This window comes from Lissotriton helveticus, chromosome 4_1 (assembly GCF_964261635.1).
Source record: "Lissotriton helveticus chromosome 4_1, aLisHel1.1, whole genome shotgun sequence".
NCBI classification, from domain to species: Eukaryota; Metazoa; Chordata; class Amphibia; order Caudata; family Salamandridae; genus Lissotriton; species Lissotriton helveticus.
The window spans coordinates 1,848,130,560-1,848,151,145 of record NC_136063.1 but is presented as its reverse complement, the minus strand read 5'-3'; the positions used below and the strand labels follow the sequence as shown (position 1 = coordinate 1,848,151,145).

The window sequence follows — 20,586 nt, the reverse complement described above, 5'->3', positions numbered from 1 at the left end:
ATTGGCGCTGGATAGGTCCCACCCTCAGTAAACCCACATCAAACACCACCAAGCAAGCCCTGACCTAGAACCCTCAAGGGAAAACGAAAAGAGGAAGGCCAAGAAATCCCTGGAGCCGAGGCCTCGAGGCTGACTGCAAGGAGATGGGTTACACCTGGCATCAGATTGAAAGAAAGCCTAGGACAGAGATGGCTGGAGAGTCCTGGTTAATGGCCTATACCCTAAAAGGGCAAGTAAGCACAAGTAAGTAAGACTCTGATGGAGCGTGGGTTGGTTACAGTCCAGATAAGTCCAGCAGAAGGTTTACCTTTTCATGTTTTGTACCAAGAGTCCCGTTCGCATGGAAGAAGATCGCCGGGAAAAGGAGAGCGTGACTGGTGGTGGGCAGTGTGACATGAGGAGCAGATGGATGGGCTGGTGATTCATGTTGGCAATCCACGCAGGCGATCGATTCTTGCTGTGTGAGGAGACGAACTTGGGGTGGCTCATGCTAATTTTCCATGCAAGCTGCGCAGTTCTGGCACAAATGAGCCCATTCACAGCCACGAAGAGCCCAAAATCTTGAATTTGAGAGCTCAAGAACCACATCAAGGGTCCAGGATCTGAGGGACACCTCTTGGGGCAGGAACTCGCTGAAGACAGGTCCATGAGCTTTTGGGGAGCAAAAGAGTTTTTCACTACCAGGACATGCAAAACTTAAAAGTACATGCCCAACTTTTTAAATACACTGCACCCTGCCCGGGGACCTGTCCAGGCCCTACCTTAAGGGTGACATATGTATTAACAAGCATTTGCAATGCAATCGGTCTTGCATTTGTTAAAGTTAGAGTTGTTGGTGATAAAAATAACAATGATTTTAACATTTTTGTTTTTTATTTTATTTCTTTATTTTAATCAAGTTTCTAAATACAATAATTGTTTTGTAATCTCGTACCTTAAAATGTGCCTTGTTGTGATTTATGGATTGATAAAAATACAAAATGAATCTGGTAAGTGGTGTATTTTCATTGTATTTATATGAAGGTATCCATGTTGTAAAATTGAATGCAATTAGAACAACTTGACAATATATTTTTTCTAGGCGTAGGCATTGGTTAGAACATGCAGTAGTTCCTCGTACCATGCCACACTAATCTCGATTTTGCGTAAGTAAAACCGAACATGCTTTGGAGTCTACCAGTTTAAGTTATATTTACAAGATATGTGCGAGAAGGGAGGCTGTGTGCAAACCATTTTTAATGAAGTATGTAATAGTTTAAGTATGCTGAATGTGTGTTTTTTCTACAATATGCTTTATGTAATGATCCTGTGGAATAAAACCCGCAAGGCTGAGATTTGGAAAACACGTGCAAACCACCCATGTATATAAAAAGCAAAGAGGTCTTGATAAGCATTGGGACACGTCTATTCGTGCGTGAGTCACACAAGTTAATTACGTTAGATGTTGTGGACTACACTTACACACACACATAACTTCCTGTGTTGTTTATGTGTCTAGAATGGCACTGTTCTTAATCGGTCCTAAAATGCTTCTGACTACTTTCTATGCATTTCACTTTCGGAACCAACCTGCCCACCACTCACCCGAGTTGAAACGGGCACTACCCCGCCGCTTCGGGGCGGATAACGGTGGAACCTGTATATCTCCATCAGCCAGAGGCCCGGCCACTGCACTGTAGGTGGAACAGCAATAGGCAGCTGGGTCTGCTAGGTCAGGATTATCCCAGCGAGCACTGATTTAAGGGGGTGTTCATTGTCATTAACACTGAGGCTGCAGATCCTGCTAAAAATCTGAACCATACACTTGTTTAAATTAGAGGAGTAGGCGAGCACCTATATCTAACAATATATACCTTGTTTTTTTGAGATCTGAGACGCCTCGCAACACATTTTGGGTCAAAGCCCGCTTATTTTGTGCCACTCCACTGCCGAGCAAATAACGGTTCCTGAGGTCGACATGGCAGTCATGGCAACCGGTGAGAATGGCCAGTCCGCAAAAAAGCTTGGAAGTTGTCAAGCAGTTTAAAGGCATACTTTTCTGCTTTTATACTGAAATATGTTCCACGAACCCAACAGGCCCTCATATGCAAATGTATTTTTAATATGTCATGGAGTAAGAGAGAAAAAAGTCTTGTGTTTGCCCCTCCATGCATGCTTTATTCACCACCACACCCCCTGCCACTGGTGTGCCAAGATCTGCCACACTGCCACTGCAGCGCACATAATATGGTAGCCAAATGGGGAGAGGCTGGGAGAATCTGTCCGTCTATTTTCAGGAATGAAGAAGAGAGGCAGACACCAAGAGACAAGTGTGGGGCACCTTTATTATAAAAAAGCAAAATTATCCAAAAACTAAAAGAAGCCAGCTTCATACATAGGTGCACAGGCATGCCAATCACGAACAATGAAAACTAGCCTATTGCACACAGTTACAGATAAAGAATGCTATAAAACCAGGGACAGTGTGTTTTAGAAATTTGAACACACACAATGCTCGAATGCACGTGCTATGTGTTGTGGGCATGCAATGACTTTTCGCGGTTTGTTACGCTGCTCTCTGGGCAGGTGTAGCAAGGCGCATTGCACCAGGGTATGTATACTCACAGCCTCTCCGTGCTCCGGGGGATGTTCTTTGACACAGCCTTGAGTCCAAGTCTGTGGCAGTCCACCGTCATCCCACTGCAGATACACAGAGCCGGGCAGCCGTGGGCACGAAGCTGGCACACTGCACTCCAGAGTAGAAGCCAGAGTGCTGCCCTCAGCCCCACTGAACCAGCGCGCCCACTACTCAGAGCCATGCTGCTTAAGAGCTAGGCAAAGGAGCCCTGTGTCATCACATGCTGTCCTCCAGGGTTTACAGGCTGTGCTCCGAGGCTCTGGCAAACTCCGGGCAAACAGGAGCAGGCTGATACAGGAAGAATAACAAAACTAGCATTTTCAGTGCAATAGGACTCGAGACCTACAGCATTGCAACGGGACTGTGGGCGGGCGAGAAGGCAGGAACAAAGGAGTGCGGGGGGGCAAGAAGGCCCGGACTGCGGGGGGAGGCACGGGAAGAAAATAGTGTCACAATCTAAATAAAACATACTGTGCAACACTCGAAGTAAAGGGGCTCGTAGCCATGGAAGGATACAAATGACGACATGGTCCTCATAAGGCGGGACTAACAAGCCTAAAACCAATCGGAAGGCAGCATTGAGGAACGATAAAGCCACACGCCAATGAAGAAGATGGGGGGAGAGTGGGCAGAGCTTTCAGGGAGCTTCCACTCCATACTAAATTTTGCATGCCTCGCAAAGCGAGCAGCGGATGCACGCTGCCGCTATAGGCTCGACCTAAAAATGAAGCTTTGGGCCTGAAAAAAGGTTTATTTTGTCAGGTCAACATGGCAGGGTAAAAATGCACACATGCTCTGCAATGGAAGGCCTGAGATATGTTCAAAGGCTAATTAAGTGGGTTCTCTCTGGTAGCATTTAATTTACAGGCCCTGGGTACATGTAGTGCACTTTACTAAGGACGTATATGTAAATTAAATATGCCAATAGGGTGTTAGCCAATGTTACCATGTTTTAGGGAAAGAGCATAAGCACTTAAGCACCGGTTAGCAGTGGTAAAGTGTGCAGAGTCCTAAGGCCAGCAAAAACAAAGGCAGCAAAAACAGGAGGTCTTGAGGTAAAGAAAAAGTTAGGCGGAAACTAAGCAAGGATTCCATGTCTAACTAAGGGTCAAATATATTTTTTTTTATGAAAGGAAAAAAACTGCCTTCTTTAGGTTCTAAATAAAGAATTTCTTTTTGAGGTGGACAGTAGGGTTGCTTGCGCCTGTGCTGAGTGAAAGTTAAGATTGAGCTCGACAAATTTGAAAATAGATGTGGGCAGGACAGATAATTTCCAGGAAAAGCCGAGTAAGAAGCCAGGACCTTCATGTGGCCTTGCTAAAAAGACCCAAAGCACCAGCAAGAAAACTTAAAAATCATTTGTAAATAGATAGCCCTTCCGACACAGATTTCACTTCATCCTCCTTCTTTTGACACCAATTCTTCTGCTCTAAAGTGCTCCAGTCCGCCTACAGAGCCCAGCAGCCATGAAATACCCTGCCCTCCGCGTGATTAAGCTCACGTTTTGACATCTCAACCTTAACGCAAATAGGTTTTCTCGTTTCCAACTTCACTTCAGAAAGGAAAGAAGTAGCTTTTATATTATATTTTCTACCTCTCTGGTAAAATGTAACACATTCATAAACATCGTTTTTTATTTCGTTTCTCATCTAAGTTGGGTTGGTTCTTCTAAAACAATATTATAGCTTCGAAGCTGTTTGTATATTAAGATGTAAAATAGTTCCTTTTGAACTGAAATGGAACCAGTCAATATGATGAAAAAGGATTTGGAAAAAGTCCTCTGGGCGGATCTAAGATATGATTAACGATGTTTTAGTGCCTTAAGAGGGTGATTGATTTCCACCAAAATTAAAACATACAATTATTATTAAGCAACAACAATTACATTAATGCCAATAATAACAATATCACCATTCAAAGCAGTAAATTAATTTTTTGCATATTTATACATTTGCAAGACGTTTACAGTGCAGAAAAGGTGATGCTAAAAAGATTTAGGAGCAAACGTGCTTCTGAAACGAAAACCCTTTGCCCAAATTACATTGAAATATGCATTTTACCAGGACGCAATGGTACATTTTGTGGGGGGTTATGAAAGTCAAGTAATTTGGTAGATCTCATTGACTCCGGCAATAAAAGCTGTAGATAATATTCTATCCAAAGCCTTCTTCTCTACCACATTGTGAATGTTCTGTGCAGCTCTTCATAACGTTGCAGTTCGTAATTGGGAATGGCTTTCCTACATAGGAATAACTTATTGTTTGTTGAACTCTGACTTTTAAGTACATTTATGTAAAAATGTGGTTCTCTGTCGAAAAAAATAGCTTTGTAAAAATACTATGAGGAAGGTATGAGCCTTTTCCTGTTTCAGCGCCAACCTTAGCATCACTTGTTGTAACCATGGCTGCGCCCTCTTATTCTCTTCAGTGAGTTAGGCCTTGTACGATTACACAACTTGTTCTAAATCCCAGATCCTCTCAATTACACTTGATTAAAAGGGATAACTTCGAGTCTCTGTTCACCTTGTCTCCTTGCAGATTTGAGTATTTCAACACCAAATACCTGCAGAGGATTCTACTCAATGACCACAGCCAGCCGAGCTCCAGCATCGTGCTGCTGTATCAGAAACTGGAGAAGAAACATGCAATCGAACTGGCAGAATCCGGGCATCTGTCTCATGCACCCTCCACCATGTCTTTAAAGTAAGTGTGCCTTTTACACAAACTGCAGAGAAAGTCTGTGGTCAATTCAAGAACGACCCAATCAATAAGGACCTTGAACTTATGGTGGGCGGGTATATTTCTGGGAGAAACCTATGGCGGTGTACAACAATTCTGCTACTGTATGTAATTCCAGTAATATCACTGTAGTTATTCAGGGGGGACAAACCGTGTAAGTCCTTCTTGGTTTTTCGCTCATTTCTTGGTGGCATTGCACAGTACCTTTCACCTCGTCATCCTTGCTTGTTTCAGGCAGGCAAGGGTGACCAGGACGCACTGCAATGAATTGCCTTTCGTTATTGATAGAAAAAAGCCAGAGATATAACATCTTTTGGATCCATCTTTGTCCAGTTGCTTATGTGCTCCTAGAGGGCCCTGACCTCAGCCCCACGTTTTTCAGTCTCTACAAGGCTACTAATAACTTTAACTCGAATTCCTGTTTTATCTCTGTGCTTGATATGCAACAACATATAATTCCTGTTTACCAACTACTGTTTGAACCCAGATTTTTCACAGGGAGATCATGACTCACTTTCAAAGTGCCTGAGTTTTTCCTGCTCCCTTGCCTTTGTTTACCAACCCCATTGAGCATCTTCTTGCCTCATAGTCTCCGAGTGTGCCCCTCGGCTCTCGTGTACGTAAGTTTCAGCATCTGTGTTTGGGTATTGATAACCCAGCGTCAGTGTTTGGGACTTGTTCCAGTGCCCATGTATGTCTTGTTCTCACCTGGTGTCCAAGTCTGTGTTTGTCTGTCCAATTATTAGTCCCTTGCTACCCTCTCTGTCTTTTTTGTTTTTCTCATACATATTTCACTGCTCAAGCGTTATAATCCCGGTATCCATTTCCCAACATCAGTGCATGTTTCTGCGTCACTGAGTATGCCTCTTTTAAAATTCCTGACGCAATGTCTCCCTGTCCTAGAGTCTGTCCCTGTGCCTGTTCTCTGTGACCAAGTGCCTATGTGTCTGTGTTTTATCACTCTAGTGTCCAAATGTGTGTCTTCCTGTTCCATTATAGCTTTTTGTATGTGTCCATGATCCTCAATCATGCGTGTGTCTGTTTTGTTCTGGCAGGCAGGAGGTCAAGCAGTCAAAAGAATGGATGATAACTCTTTAAATTTAATAGCACAGATGGCACACAACTTCTCTCTCAGTCAATGCCTCCAGGCCAAACCAGTAACTGATTCATCCAGGAACCCTCACGAGAATGTAATTAAAAAACAAGCATTTGCAATGCAACAGGTCTCGCATTTACACATGTTTAAGCTGTTGGCATTTTAAATGACAATGCTTTTTATTTATGTTTCAAAAACCAAAACATAAATAAAAGGCATTGTCATTTAGAATGCCAATAGCTAAAACTTGCGTAAATGCGAGACCTGTTACATTGCAAATGCTTTTTTTATAGTTATTGCTGTAGCCATGTTAAACCCTGGAGATGGTTACAGTACTGTACCTTAATGTTTAACGTACAAAAATACTCATGTACTGTAGCAGAGTATAAATATGGTCCATACACAGCAGAGAGTAGAGAAAGTCAGCCAAAAACAAATGCACAAATTGAGAGTAACAGCAGATGAGGACCAGGCAAAGTTAAGAGTGAAGGAAAGACAAATAAAAAGCATTAAAACACGATTTCATCTAGCATCACCTTTGACAAAGTTTCCTGAGAAGGGCCTCCAAACTAGAGTATGGGCATGGTATGAGCGCAGGAAATGCATTATTTCTGCACCCTAGTAAAGCCTGTCAGAGAAGGGCTGGTGGTAAGGGGGGTTCCCATTGCCGTTCCTGCAGCAAGAGTTCCCAAAGAATCCATTTCAGAGAAGATGCCTTTCATTCGAGGTAAAAAGGTACATTTCTCATGGTTGGCTTCACCCATAGAAAACAGAGTGCATTTAAAACCTCCCCCCCGGCAGTCAACCTTACTAACTCTATTGACATCCAAGCCTCAGCTCTTACGAATTGGCTTGTAACAGCTAGTAATGCCGTTGCCCCGCTTAAACGAATTAAGCTTAGGCGCGCACATGACGCACAAAAGTGGTTTACTGAAGACCTTAAAGCCTTAAAGTTCGAGCTTAGGCAGGCTGAGCGTCAATGGCGGCGAGGCTATGCCGCGGACACAAAGTTGCGGTATAGGTCCCTACATAAAGAGTACAAAACAGCAATTTTAGCTGCCAATCCCTCTTATTTCTCACAAAAAATTGTCAATTCAGCGACTAAAATGAAAGAGATCTTCTCCATAGTGGAGGAGCTATCACTTCCTGACAGGGTCACCATCAAACCCCTCCCTTCCCAAGCGCTTTGCGATTCCCTCAACCAGTTTTTTGTAGACAAGATTGTCAACATTAAAAAGAGCATTTCTCCTGCCGGCCTCCCTCTCCTCCCTGGGCCTGCTTCCCTTCTGCCCTCTCCGAACTCGCAGCAACTTACTCAGATCCCCCCCATTTCGGAGGAGGACTTCCTAACCTTTTGAGGAAGTTTACTTCAGGTTCCCCATCTGATTGCTGCCCTCCCCTGATCCTCCTCGAGCCTTTTACCGCCTGCCCGCTCCCCCCTTTGAGACTCTTGAATTCGTCTCTGTCCTCTGGTCTGGTACCTAGTTCCTTCAAGGTGGCCGAGGTTGTGCCCATCTTTAAGAAACCCACGGCAGACCCGACGATCATGAGCAACTTCCGCCCCAAATCCCTCCTCCCCTACCTCAGCAAAGTGCTCGAGTCTCATGTTACCAACATATTGAGCTCCTTCATTGAGCACTCTCAATACCTTGATTCTCAACAGGCCGGTTTTAGACCCGCCCATTCCACTGAATCAGTTATTCTTTCAGTTATGGAGGAACTGCGGAGAGGAGCGGACTCTAACATCAGCCAGGTTCTAGTGCTCCTGGATTTGTCGGCCGCCTTTGACACAGTCGACCATAATATTTTGGTCGACCGTGTCAGGGAGGCTGGCATCCGGGGCACCGCTCTGGACTGGGTCCGCTCCTTGTTGTCCAACCGCCATCAGGCGGTCCGGCTCTCCCAGTTCACTGCTGATAGAGTAGGTCTAACTTGTGGCGTCCCGCAGGGTTCCTCCTTATCCCCTCTCCTTTTTAATTTATACATGACCCCTCTTATCCGGTCTCTACGTGGCAATCATGTCACCGCGTTTAATTACGCGGATGACTTTCAATTGATTTTTAATATCGATGGCTCGGCGGAGTCCATCCTCACTTTCCAGTCTACCCTCTGTCACATTAGCGACTGGATGGGGGCTAATCACTTGAAGCTCAACCCCGACAAGACCGAACTGGTTCTTGTCGGGGGTGCCGCCAACCCATGGAAATCCACCTTCTGGCCGGTGAGCCTGGGCTCTCCCCCCAGCCCAGTCGACTCAGCAAAAAGTCTGGGAGTCATCATCAGCAATGACCTCACGATGAAGCCCCAGGTTAATGCTGTAGTCTCCTCTTGCTTCTTTCAGCTCCGGAAAATCCGGAAGATAGCCCGCTTCCTGACCATTGAAGCCCTCACCTTAGTCCTGCTGGCTTTAGTCATCTCGAGAATTGACTATGCCAATTCGCTTTATGTAGGTATTCCATCCTACTTGCTGAAGAGGCTGCAGCTTATCCAGAACCAGGCTGCACGCCTCATCCCTCATCAACCCAGGTATTCCCACGTTAGCCCTTTGTTAAAGTCCCTCCATTGGCTCCCTGTGTCTGAGCGGTGCAAATTCAAGCTAGGCTGTATTATTTTTAGGTCCCTTGCTGGTCTGAGTCCCTTTTTTATCTCTTCATTACTGCACCCTTATGTTCCTGCTCGTGACCTCCGCTCTTCCCACCTTGCGCTACTCAAGGTCCCTATCTTTAAGCGCAAGAAACATGGAGGTTCAAGATTCTCATTCCTCGCCCCTTCCTTCTGGAATTCACTCCCTCTGAGCATCAGACTTGCTTGTTCATATGTACGCCTTAGGTCCCTCCTCAAAACCCATCTGTTCCGTAATGCTTTTTGCTAATGCCTATATGTTGTGAACTGTTCTTTCCCCGCTGCTCAAGCGCCAAGAAACCGTTAGGTGTTAGCTGCGCTCTATAAGTAATTTTTACACTACATTACATTACATGTCTATGGAAACCATCAGAGCAGTGAATCGCTCTGCCCCGGCAAGAACACGTTAACATGGTAGATCGTAAAAAGGGCTTAGAGGGCCTTAAACTGTACAATTGTGGGTGTGCAGTGGTTGTATGCGAGGATCATTCAGCTTGTCAGGGGAAAACATGGACTCATGCACAATCTTTAACCATATGACTGCTCGTTCACGTGCATGAAACATCTCTAAGGGGTGCATCGAGGGACCCTGTAAAACACTGTCAGGTTGCAAGCACCAGCAGTGTAGGGAGGCAACCCCAAGTATGACTCACGGCTGAGGTTTGCCATAAGAATTATTGGGGAACTAACACTGCCACTCTAGTACTCATTCTCGGTAGAGCGCAGGACTAGAAGGTGAACCCCTCTAGCAGCCTTGGCGTTACAGATGTGTTTTAATGCGCACGTTCTGCTCTAAAAATGAGTACTTACAGCTGCACAAGAACCAGGTGCCTTCCAGCCTTTACATGTATGCCATCCCATGAGCACCAGCCATTACCTTTGTTGGCTTGAAACAATTTGTTGTTTATTTTTGTTTTACAGCATGTTTTTTTTAACCGTCATCTCTGAGGCTGTAAGCCTGCACTTGAAAAGCGGTTTTACCACAAAACTTTACTGGATGTAAACGGTTTGCTCAATGCATGATGATTACTCCAAGCCCTCACTGGAGTAACAAGTCTTCTCTTTAGGAAGGCAGTACAGAGAAAATATCTGACTGGGACATTTCTTAGAGAAAACGTAAGTAAATCAGTTTTTAGTTATTTGCAGTTTTTCATGTTCTCATACAAAACCAACTCTACACTTAGAAAAATTTTCAAGGAAAAACAGTCAATGTGTTCCTACGGAGAAAAATTAAGTTAACGGTCTGCAGGTATGCACTTGTTTGTGGGAGTTGGTATTCTGGGGTTAGAACCAGGGTTCCCCCAGGGTCAATGATGCACTCTTAAAACACCCTAAGCGGCACTAGGGTCGCCGGTTGCAGAGTTCTGAGCCCCAATGTTATCCAATGGGGTATAGGGGGCCTCCAATTAGTGGCTGCTCATGAGCTGGCCACAGGGTTGTGGGAGCAAAGCTCCAGGTGTTAGGCTCAGGGCAAAGGGGGATCCGAGTTAGCACCCAAAGTGGCAGGACACAGGTGTGGCTAGGTGCAGGGCGCTGTTTAGCCGTCAGCATGACCGGACTTGTGAGTAGCATGGCTAGGGACCTGTATGCCAGATGGGGCAGTCGGAGAAGCTGAGGCCAAGGGTTCGGGCCGTCAACCGGGACTGAGAAATTGCTCCTGTGACCATGTTGGGTCTAGCCAAAGAAGCCAGAGGATCAAAGACATCACTGGATTCCCATTAGAGCAAGGAGGGAAGTGCAACTTATCGTGGATCACTGGAGTGGAAACAGCCCAGATTTGCTAGAACTGCTGGGTGCTGCCACTTGTGACTACGCACAACATGACTTTGCCAATCTAGCTGCGCAAATGAGGGGTCCCATAAAGCTCAAGCAAGGAAGGCATGATCTGGGCCTTGGGGTCCTCGATGAACATACTTCAATCGGTCCTGCGACCCCATAGACTCTTGTGACTGAACTTCCGAAAGGAGTCAGGGGGGAGAACTCTTGAGTATGGCCTACAACAACTACTAGAGCCCCTTTTTAAAGGATGATTGTGTTACTGCTTTTGAATGCCATTTACTTTTGCATGAGTAGAATTAGATTTAAAATGCTTCTATTTATATAAAAACAAGTATTTAATTTCATATTGATTTATTGTTCACGCTGCTAGCATGTTGAGGTATGAGTCGTGTTAACTGATCTGTATCTGTACTATCTCCCCAAATGAGCCTTGACTCTTCATCCGACGCTGTCTAACTGAGAGCCAGATGCAGAAGGAGTGCTTGGCCCAGTTGAGCAGGATCCATAGCAGGACGGGCCTGGTACACCGGGAATTAAAGGCCTCAGTGACTACAGGTGGGCCAGGTACCTCCTGCTTGGCCCATGGCCTACTGAAAGGAGTTCTGACACATGGGGGTCCATTACGATGGCGGGCAGACAAACTCTGCCTGCCACCGTAATGAAATGTGGGCCCGTTTGCAAGGTGTGCGGCGGTCCCACAATTAGGATGCCACCACCACCGTGGGTGTGGCATCCCCTATTCCCAGCATTGTAGCGGGCGGGCTGTGCCTGCCACTTTGTCCATGCCAATGCAGGGGGGTACCATAAGTACCCCCCGTGTGCACCCCCCACCCCTTCAACTTCCCGGGGGCCCACTACGGGCCCCAAAGGCAAAAACAGCATACCTTTCCATGGTGGCAATGGAAAAGCACATCTCCGCCTGCATACTAATATGGATGGCGGTGTCTTGCAGACATCGCCACCATCTTAAACCCCTTTTCCGCCTGGTCGACTCGTCGAAGGGCGGAAAAGCGGCGGACGGTTCTCACATCTGCCGCGGACCCCCAGCCATCATAATATGGCGGTGGGTCATTCATGCGTGGATGGCAGGCGGATCGCCCCCTCCGGGCCAGTGGTGGCTACTGCCGGTCCTGCGGGGGCGATCCGCCCGCCATCCTAATGGGCCTCCAGGTGTGGAAAATAACAATGGATTAGGATGGGACCCGACTGGATCACTGACAGAATATCAACGTTAAGAATATCGAACAACAGCAATATCGAGTCTAAAATGTTGATGGACAGAATATCGACAGCCTATCTCTACAATGGTAAGTACAAAAATATTGAAACCAAAATATTGTTTTTTAAAATATCGTTTTGTTTAAATGTCTTAAAAAAATATAAAAATGATTAAATAATAAATTCAATTAAAAAAAAAACATAGACTTATTTAAAAATGTTAAAAATTAATAAGTGATAAATGTAATATACAAAAATAAACCTAAATATTTAATTTAATGATTATTTTATTTAATTATAAAATGTTAGAAACATAAGAAGAGTTATAAATACATATATAGACATAAACCTGTAAAATAAATATAAAAAGCAATTTCGTTGCGTGCACTGCATCCCTAAATGCAATGCAGTGCACGCAACGACATTTGTTTGTTTTATTTATATGTTTACTTACCTGCAAACATCCATTATCCATACATTACTACCCCCCTCCCTGCCCCTTCCCCTCCCCACGTCACCACCCATGCAGGTACTCCCCTACCAACCGCGGCTGGTGTTGGATAGTGGAGGGGAATAATTTACTATTCCCACTCCATTGAGTGCAACAGTAGGGAAAGTGTTGGATAGTGGGTGGGTAAAAATTACTATTCCCACTCAAACAAGTGCAACAGTAGGAAAGTGTTGGATAGCGGGTGGCTAAAAATTACTATTCCCACGCCAGTGAGTGTAAGAGTAGGGAAAGTGTTGGATAGCGGGTGGGTAAAAATTACTATTCCCATTCCAGAGAGTGCAACATTAGGGAAAGTGTTGGATAGCGGGTATATGAAAATTACTATTCCCACTCCAGTGAGTGCAACAGTAAGGAAAGTGTTGGATAGCGGGTGGGTAAAAATTACTATTTCCACTCTAGCGAGTGCAACAGTAGGGAAAGTGTTGGATAGCGGGTGGGAATAATTTAATATTCCCACTCCACCAAGTGTAACAGTGGGGAAAGTGTTGGATAGCAGAGGGTAATAATTTAGTATTCCCACTCCTTCAAAATAATTAACATTAATGAACAAATAATTAATTTTTTTTAAATAATTTATCTCCCACTATATTCTCCTATGAATGTCACCACCAATATTGTAAAATATTACACAATTGACATAATTATTTAACAATTAATTAATTAACTAATAACAACAAGCACTTTAAAAACTATTAAAAATAAATTAGTTCATACAATGAACACTATAAAATTACTTTAAATAAATATTGTATATACAAAAATAATAAAAATGTTATTAAAATTAAATTACTTCCCACACTACTCCCCTATCAACCACAACAAACGTATACAAAATGGCACAATTAACATATCTAACAATTAATTAGTTAATAATTAATATCCAATTATTAAGTAATTAATAACTAATTAACGCAATTAACAATATCAATAGTTAAATAGAAAAATATTAATGAATACAATTATTAATTATAATTAAATTACTTCCCAACCTACTCCCCTATAAAACCACAACCGCTCCTCAAATAATTACACAATTAACATATTTACCAATTACTTATTAATTATGAATAACCAATTATTAATTAAGTAATAACAAATTAATTAACACAATTAACAATATCAATTAATGAATACAAAAAAGTATTAATATTATTAATTAATTAATAAGAATTAATTTACTTCCCACTCTATTCCCTTATAAACCCCCAACCCGCTACAGAAGTAAAATACAATATTTATATTTAAAAAAAACTAATAACTTAAAAAAAATTATTATTAAATATATTATAATTAAATTACTTCCCACCCTATTCCCTTATAAACTCACAACCCGCTACAGACTAAAATACGCAAAAATTACTTAACATAAAATTAATTACTATTACTTGTAAAAAATTACAAAAATCAGCTATATTTTTAACACATATACTAACTGTTGGACTTGGCCCTTTTGGCAGGTTCACCCCGAAACTTTTTGCCTCCTCCTAACCTGTTTCTGTAACCTGATGTGGAGATTTTAGGCCTCTGCGCACTTTTTCACTGTGGTCATGTGTAAAGTGCGTGCGCTCTCTGTGTATGTGTGGTGAGACTGGCCTGCCCGCCCTTAGGAATGCATGGGGGATATGTGTGTCCATGGTAATTCCTGATGTGAGAGGAGAGCAGGGGCGAGTTTTGTATGTGCAAACTCGTGAGAATAAATGCTGGGCAATGGTGTGCGCAGATTGATTGTGGCTAGTGGAGAAGTGCCACTTTTAGAAGTTTGCATTTCTGTGTGCAGTGTGATGTGAATTGCCTGTCTGGCTTGTGAGTGACAGGTGCTGGCTGGTCTGCTTGGCTCCAGGAGCCATGATGCGTCTGCCCAGTGGTGAATAGGGAGATCTGCATGCAGATGGGAGGGAGGAGCTGCACCTGGGACCTGAATTGGGCTGTGCCTTCCTTCCACAATGCTGGCTCTACCCCCTGTGGTGCGTCTGATGTCCCTAGCATGTCCAGTGAAAGGGAGAGAGGGGCTGAGCAACACGAAGTGATGAGGAGCTCCCCTGAACCAGTTGTAGCTGGTTCTCCCATTGCCTGCACCTTTTAGACAAAGGATTAGGTGTATAAAGAGGGGCTGTGCCCCCATGTTTCTGTTCTGCTTGTGGGTGCCGAGCCCGCAGGGCGTGCTGCTGCTGGGGCCCAGGAGGACTTGCCAGGAGGCTGCCTCCCTGGGCCCAACTATGCCCTGGAACCTTTTTGTTGGAATGCTTGTAACCATGGGACTTTGGGGTTGCCCCAGCACCTTGTGAGTGCTGTCATTGATTTTGAAGTGCCCCTGGGGCTCTCTCTGCGCACTGGAGCACTCTGCCCGAATTCCCCGGGGCACTGGTGCTTCGCTGCCCCGGGGCTGCTTGACGATTCGGAGGGAGCCTACTCCTCATTGCCGTTTTTTATGTGGTCCCGATTGCGGGTGCCCACCCCGCTTATTTTTATGTAAATTGTGGGTGCCCACCCCGCGTTTCACCACCGCAGCCCAAGTCGCTGTTAAAAACGTTGCTCGGCCGCTGCAAATGCGACCTGGAAGTCAGGCAACCTCATGGGGACATAGGTGTGGCCTCGTGAGGCCTGAAGGAAGTCCAGAGGAAGCGAAGTGTGGCCGGAAGTGAGTGCGGGGCTCCCGTGAGCCTGGGAGAGCCCCGCAGGTATGGGGATGGCGGCGGAGGGGGCCCGAGGCACATTGCCAGTGCCTGCCCCCACCGCATACGAGAGGAGTAAGGAGGCAGCAGCATGGAGCCTCGCTAGCTCCTCCCTTGAAGTGCCAGTCCCGAGATGGGGGACCGGGTGAATCATTGCACCCGACAAGGAAGGCAGCGTGGTGAGCAGGGCTCCCGTGATCGGGAGGGAGCCCCGCTGGAAGCCAAGTACCGGCACAAGGAGAAGTCCCCCTGTGCCGGAGCCCGGTAAGTGAGGGCTGGGACCGGGCATGGCAGCCTCATTCCCCGAGCGGTCCCGAATGGCAGAGGGCCGCTCTATCCCGAATGGACAGTCTCTTCTGAAAAAGCCGTGTGTATCTCTAGCCTGGCCATAATTGTTTAAGGGTTCCAGTGGGGGTCCCCAGGCACGGTGGTGCCCGTTCCTTTTAATTGCTTCACAGCGGCGCCACAGTTGCGGGCTGCTGCAATGTTTTAGGGGCAAGTTAATTCTGTTTATGTGGCGTACAATTATTTCAGGTACCCGTGTGCCCCTGGCAACCTTATTTTTAGAGCCTGTGTGGCTTCAACGATGGGCGCAGTTACTTCCTTGAGGGCCCAGAGGGGCCATGTTTTCCCCCGTGGTGTGGCACAGTGGTGCCCATGTTTCTGCAGTATTGAGAGAGTCCCTGAGAGGGACAGAAGCGGCACAGTGGTACCAGGCCTCATTGGAGTATTTACAACTGCCCAGCAAGTAGTGGGCAGCTGCACCGTTTAGGCCGCAATATTTGACTTCGGGGGCATGTCTGAGTAGGAGTGAGTTGCGCTCCTTTGCCCCTGACACAGCTGCGCAGCACTTAGTGCCAGCTGCAACGTTTAGATTTGTGCAGATGACGCACCCCTGACTGTCGCTGCTTAGGCAGCGCGCCCTGACATTCTGGACACAGGGCATTGGAGCCCCCTTTGGAGATGGCCAGTTGGCATGGGGGACTAGTAGATGTATAAGGCGCAAGGCCCTAATGTGATTGATGTGCTCATGCGATGTGGTGCTAGGAAATGTAATGCATTTAGTATGTTTTACGCAACCTGTTTTGATACCTCTGCATATGTTTTATGATTATGAGGTTACTTTGCATTTCATGTGGTTATGCTAGTGAGATTATGTTTCACAGTGTGAGGTACACCCCTAATGTGAGTTATACTTAGGAGGTAGGGTCTAATGTGTTTAGACTAGTGAGGAGATTGCATTATGTGTTTATGCTGGTCAGGTTGTGCAGAATGTAATCCGCGGCTGATGTGACTGTACATAATGTAGTTTATGTTACAGGTTGAGGTGGAGTACAGTGATTACCAGTAGTTATTGGTTGTACGTTTATGATCTGATTTACTTTTACCAAGTTCACTTTGTGATGGTTCTGACAGTGGTCCATGTGGCCCTGTCAGGTGTACATAATCCCTTGTAAGTATTGCCGAGTGCCAGTTGGCACAGTGTATGTTATGTGTTTACTATTTTAATGTGTCATGAGAATACAAAGGCTATTTTTATATAACCTTGTGTGGAGTTCCTTTTGTAGTGTGCCTGGGATGTTGTTGCTGTGTGCGTGCACAAATGCTTTACACATTGCCTCCAGGATAAGCCTGACTGCTTGTGCCAAGCTACCAAGGGGCTGAGCAGGGGTTATCTTTGCCATGTAACTTCCTTTCTCTGACTAGAGTGGTGGCCTCTGCCTGGCTTTGGCGCAAGCCTTAGCCAACCAGAGATCCCATTTCTAACACTAATATAAAAACACCAAAAAGTATATATTATTAACAACGATATTTTGACTAACGATATTACTAACATCGATATTAATTAATTAGATATTTCTTACCTGCATTTCGATATTCTGGTCTACGATATTCTTTTTTTACATTTTTTTTATTTTATTGAGAGTTCATAGACACAGATACAGGATATACAATACATATAAATCTCACATGAAATTCCCAATATTCAAAGTACATACGTGGCAGATTTCAAAAACTCAGTTTCTGATCATTAAAAAAAAAGATTCCTTTAAAGTGCAATGCGCAATATACCAGATATTATTTGTATAAGACCTTAAAAGAGACCCCAAGCGGTCTGACAAGCAGATTAAAACCCAGATCTAATCTTAAAAAAGTGAAAAATGTAAAATAATGCTAAAAGAGCTAGCAGTCAAACACATTCCAATATTTCTCATATTTTTTCACTGCCCCTGATCTTAATGCATATTTCTTTTCCATCCCTTGTATCTTTGATATTTTAAATTTCCATGCATTAAGAGTCGGTACTTTGTCTGTTTTCCACAGTTGCAGGATAAGCGCTCTTGCTACAAGGGCTGCTATAAATAAGGATTCATCATGGGCAGAGGGAACAGAGGAGCAACCGAAAACCACAATAGATTTGTTAAATGAGATCTGGGCATCTATTGTATTTCTGAGATATTTTTCAATATCCTTCCATAGATTCTGTATTTTTGAGCATTCCCATATAATGTGTTTCCAGTTGCCTTTTTCCTCACATCGGAAGCACTTATCCTCTACTTGAGGATATATGTTGTGGAGAAACGAAGGTGTTCTATAAATCAACCTTTTTGAGAAAAATTACATCCGTTTAAAATTAGCACCTCGGAATATAGAGTTGTTATATTTATTTAATTTATCCCAGGTTGATCTATTAATCTCCATGTTTTCTCTTTTCCTCCATCTGTCCCTGATGTTTTCATACAGAGGGAGTGATTTGTCCTCGTTAAAGATTTTTATGCAAGTACTGATCTTCCACTGTATGGGACTGTTTAGGGCTTCGCTTATATAGGTTTTGTAAAATACATTACCCATATCTAATTCGGACAATATAACATAAAGTCTAACAAAAGACCATTTTAAAATTGTGCTAGAATGTTGAAGCCCCATTTCAATTTCTTCCCAGGTTTTCCAACTATTCCCCGCAATGAAATCCTGGATTTTATCATATCCGTTTTCTTTCCAAAGTCTCAGTGTGTTTTTATCTAAAGTGCCTATCTCTCCTGTGTGTAAATTCATTAGTCTAGTTGAGCTATTTATTCTTAATATATCATAATATTTCAGGAGCTGGGCTCTTTGTTTGAATAGCCATTGTATGGTCTTATATCGTACTTTTTTAGGGTACTTAGAGGCATATTACCAACGATTAGCGATATTTATCGCTAACTAGGCTTGGCAACAAATTGTTTATCGCTAAGCATTGCTGAGATAACGTGCTATTAGCAACGTTTTTCTCCAAAGCGATACATTTTCTGGCGATAGCGTGAATATCGCTGAGAATACAGCGATATTCACGCATTAGCGACATAATGCTCTTAGTAATGTATTCCACCTCCCATTGGATAACATGGCGAAGAACTGGTGAGAGCTGGTGTTAGTTTTTGGCGATAGCAGGAATATTTCCATCGCTACCCCTGCCTTGCTAATAGGCGATAGCGACGTTAGCGACTGCTTTCAGTCGCTAACAGGTTGGGTACCCCCACTTTGCATGTCATTAGCGATAAATATCGCTGACATGCAAAGCGGGACCCAAACCACTTGCTATCGCCTAAAGCTGTCGCTAACTGCTGTTAGTGACAGCTTGCTAATAGAGCGATAGAATTATCGCCGCTTAGCAGCCGTTGGCGGCGATAATTGCCTATCGCCATGCTTGGTAATATGCCCCTTGGTCACTCTTACTGGGTCAATAATATTGAGTTCTATTGAGATCTTTGTCATAAAAAAATTGTCTGCCTCTTGGTCATCTAGAAAAAAAAAACTAAAACTGTGATGTGCAAATGTCACATAGTAGTAGTCTCTAATATTTGGAAGAGACAATCCTCCCTCTGTGATCGAACAATTTAAAGTGCTAATTACCAACCTCGGTATCTTATTTACCCATAAAAAGGAAGAAAACATACCATCTATTTGCTTAAAAAAAGAAACCTGTATTGCACAAGGAGCCGCCCTAAAGAGGAAGTTAAAAAGTGGAAGAACAGACATTCGGATTAGGGCAGCACGTCCCATTATTGACAATGGGAGTTGGTTCCACCGAGCTAACTGAGAGCCCACCCTCTTTAGTAGTGGCATATAATTTAGTAGATAAAGATCTTCAATTTTTTCTGTTATATAAATTCCTAAATACCTCTTAGGGCGGGTATTATATGTCTGCCTAAACTCAGTTAATAAGGTGTCTACAGTGCAATTACATAAGATAATTTCCGTTTTGGTCTTATTTATTTTATAACCACCTAATTGTTGGATGTTTGTCTACGTGAAAATAAATCAGGTAAATATTATACTTGCCAAAATATATGCACCAGTTATAGACAACCGATTGCCTATTTTGCAATTAAAACAAGCATTGACGGGCATACCAGATCAAAAAATATGGGGGGGTGATTTTAACTTTTTACAGAATCCTACAATCGATTCGACTAAAAAAGGCCGGCGCCAAAATAAGCCGCAAGTGGCTATTGCCCTGCAAAGTTGCAAAACAGATCTGGACATTTTTGATTGCTGGCATTTTCAAAATACATCTAAACGTGAATATTCTTGCCACTCTGCAAAATATAACTCAGCATCTAGGCTGGATTTTTATTTAATCTCACATGGTCTGGAAATTAGGCAATTTGGAAAAGGAGGGATCTAAAAGATGGTATTTTAATAAACTGAATCTTGCAGAACCACAATGGTGCACAGAAATCGAGGAGGAGATACAGGCTTTTTTTAATTTGAACAGAGGCTCGGCCCCAATCAATGTAGTATGGGACGTCTTTAAGGCTACATTAAGATGCATAATCACCTCCAAAGAAATACCGAAACAGAAGGCTAAAAGGGAGGAGAAAGTTGCTCTACAGACAAGTCTGTCACACGCAAATCAAGAGCATTATAGAATTAGGAACCTAGCGACTAAACAAAATGTTTTGAAATCAAAAAAGAAAATGAGGGAATTCTTTTATGAACTAGGGAATGCAGCTAGCAGTCTATACTTTCAGACGCTTTACGAAGAGAGTGAGTACACAGGGAGACTGCTAGCTTGGCAAGCCAAAGAAAACCGGGTTCGTAATAGAATTGACTGTTTAAATGATCCAGTAACCAAAACCCATGTGAAGACCACATCGTCTATAGGTGAGATGTTCTTCAATCATTATAAGGGGATTTACCACACCACTGAACAGGCTACGAGGGAAACAATTTATGATTTTTTAGAGGAATTACAAATTCCAAAAATAGGAAATGAGTACAAAAAGCTGCTCATCGCTGAGTTTACAAAAGAAGAGCTAGATGTGGTAATAAGTTCCCTACCTAGCGGT

At 43.8% G+C, this 20,586-nt stretch overlaps 1 protein-coding gene across 1 annotated transcript in view; it reads left to right on the top strand.

The window, feature by feature from the left end:
• LOC144827705 (sodium/hydrogen exchanger 2-like) overlaps positions 1 to 20,586 on the top strand; it is a 621,902-nt gene that overhangs the window by 480,121 nt on the left and 121,195 nt on the right. The window contains exon 8 of the mRNA XM_078685917.1: positions 5,155 to 5,319. Coding sequence (XP_078542043.1) covers positions 5,155 to 5,319 — 165 coding nt within the window. The remainder of the gene's footprint in view (positions 1 to 5,154; positions 5,320 to 20,586) is intronic.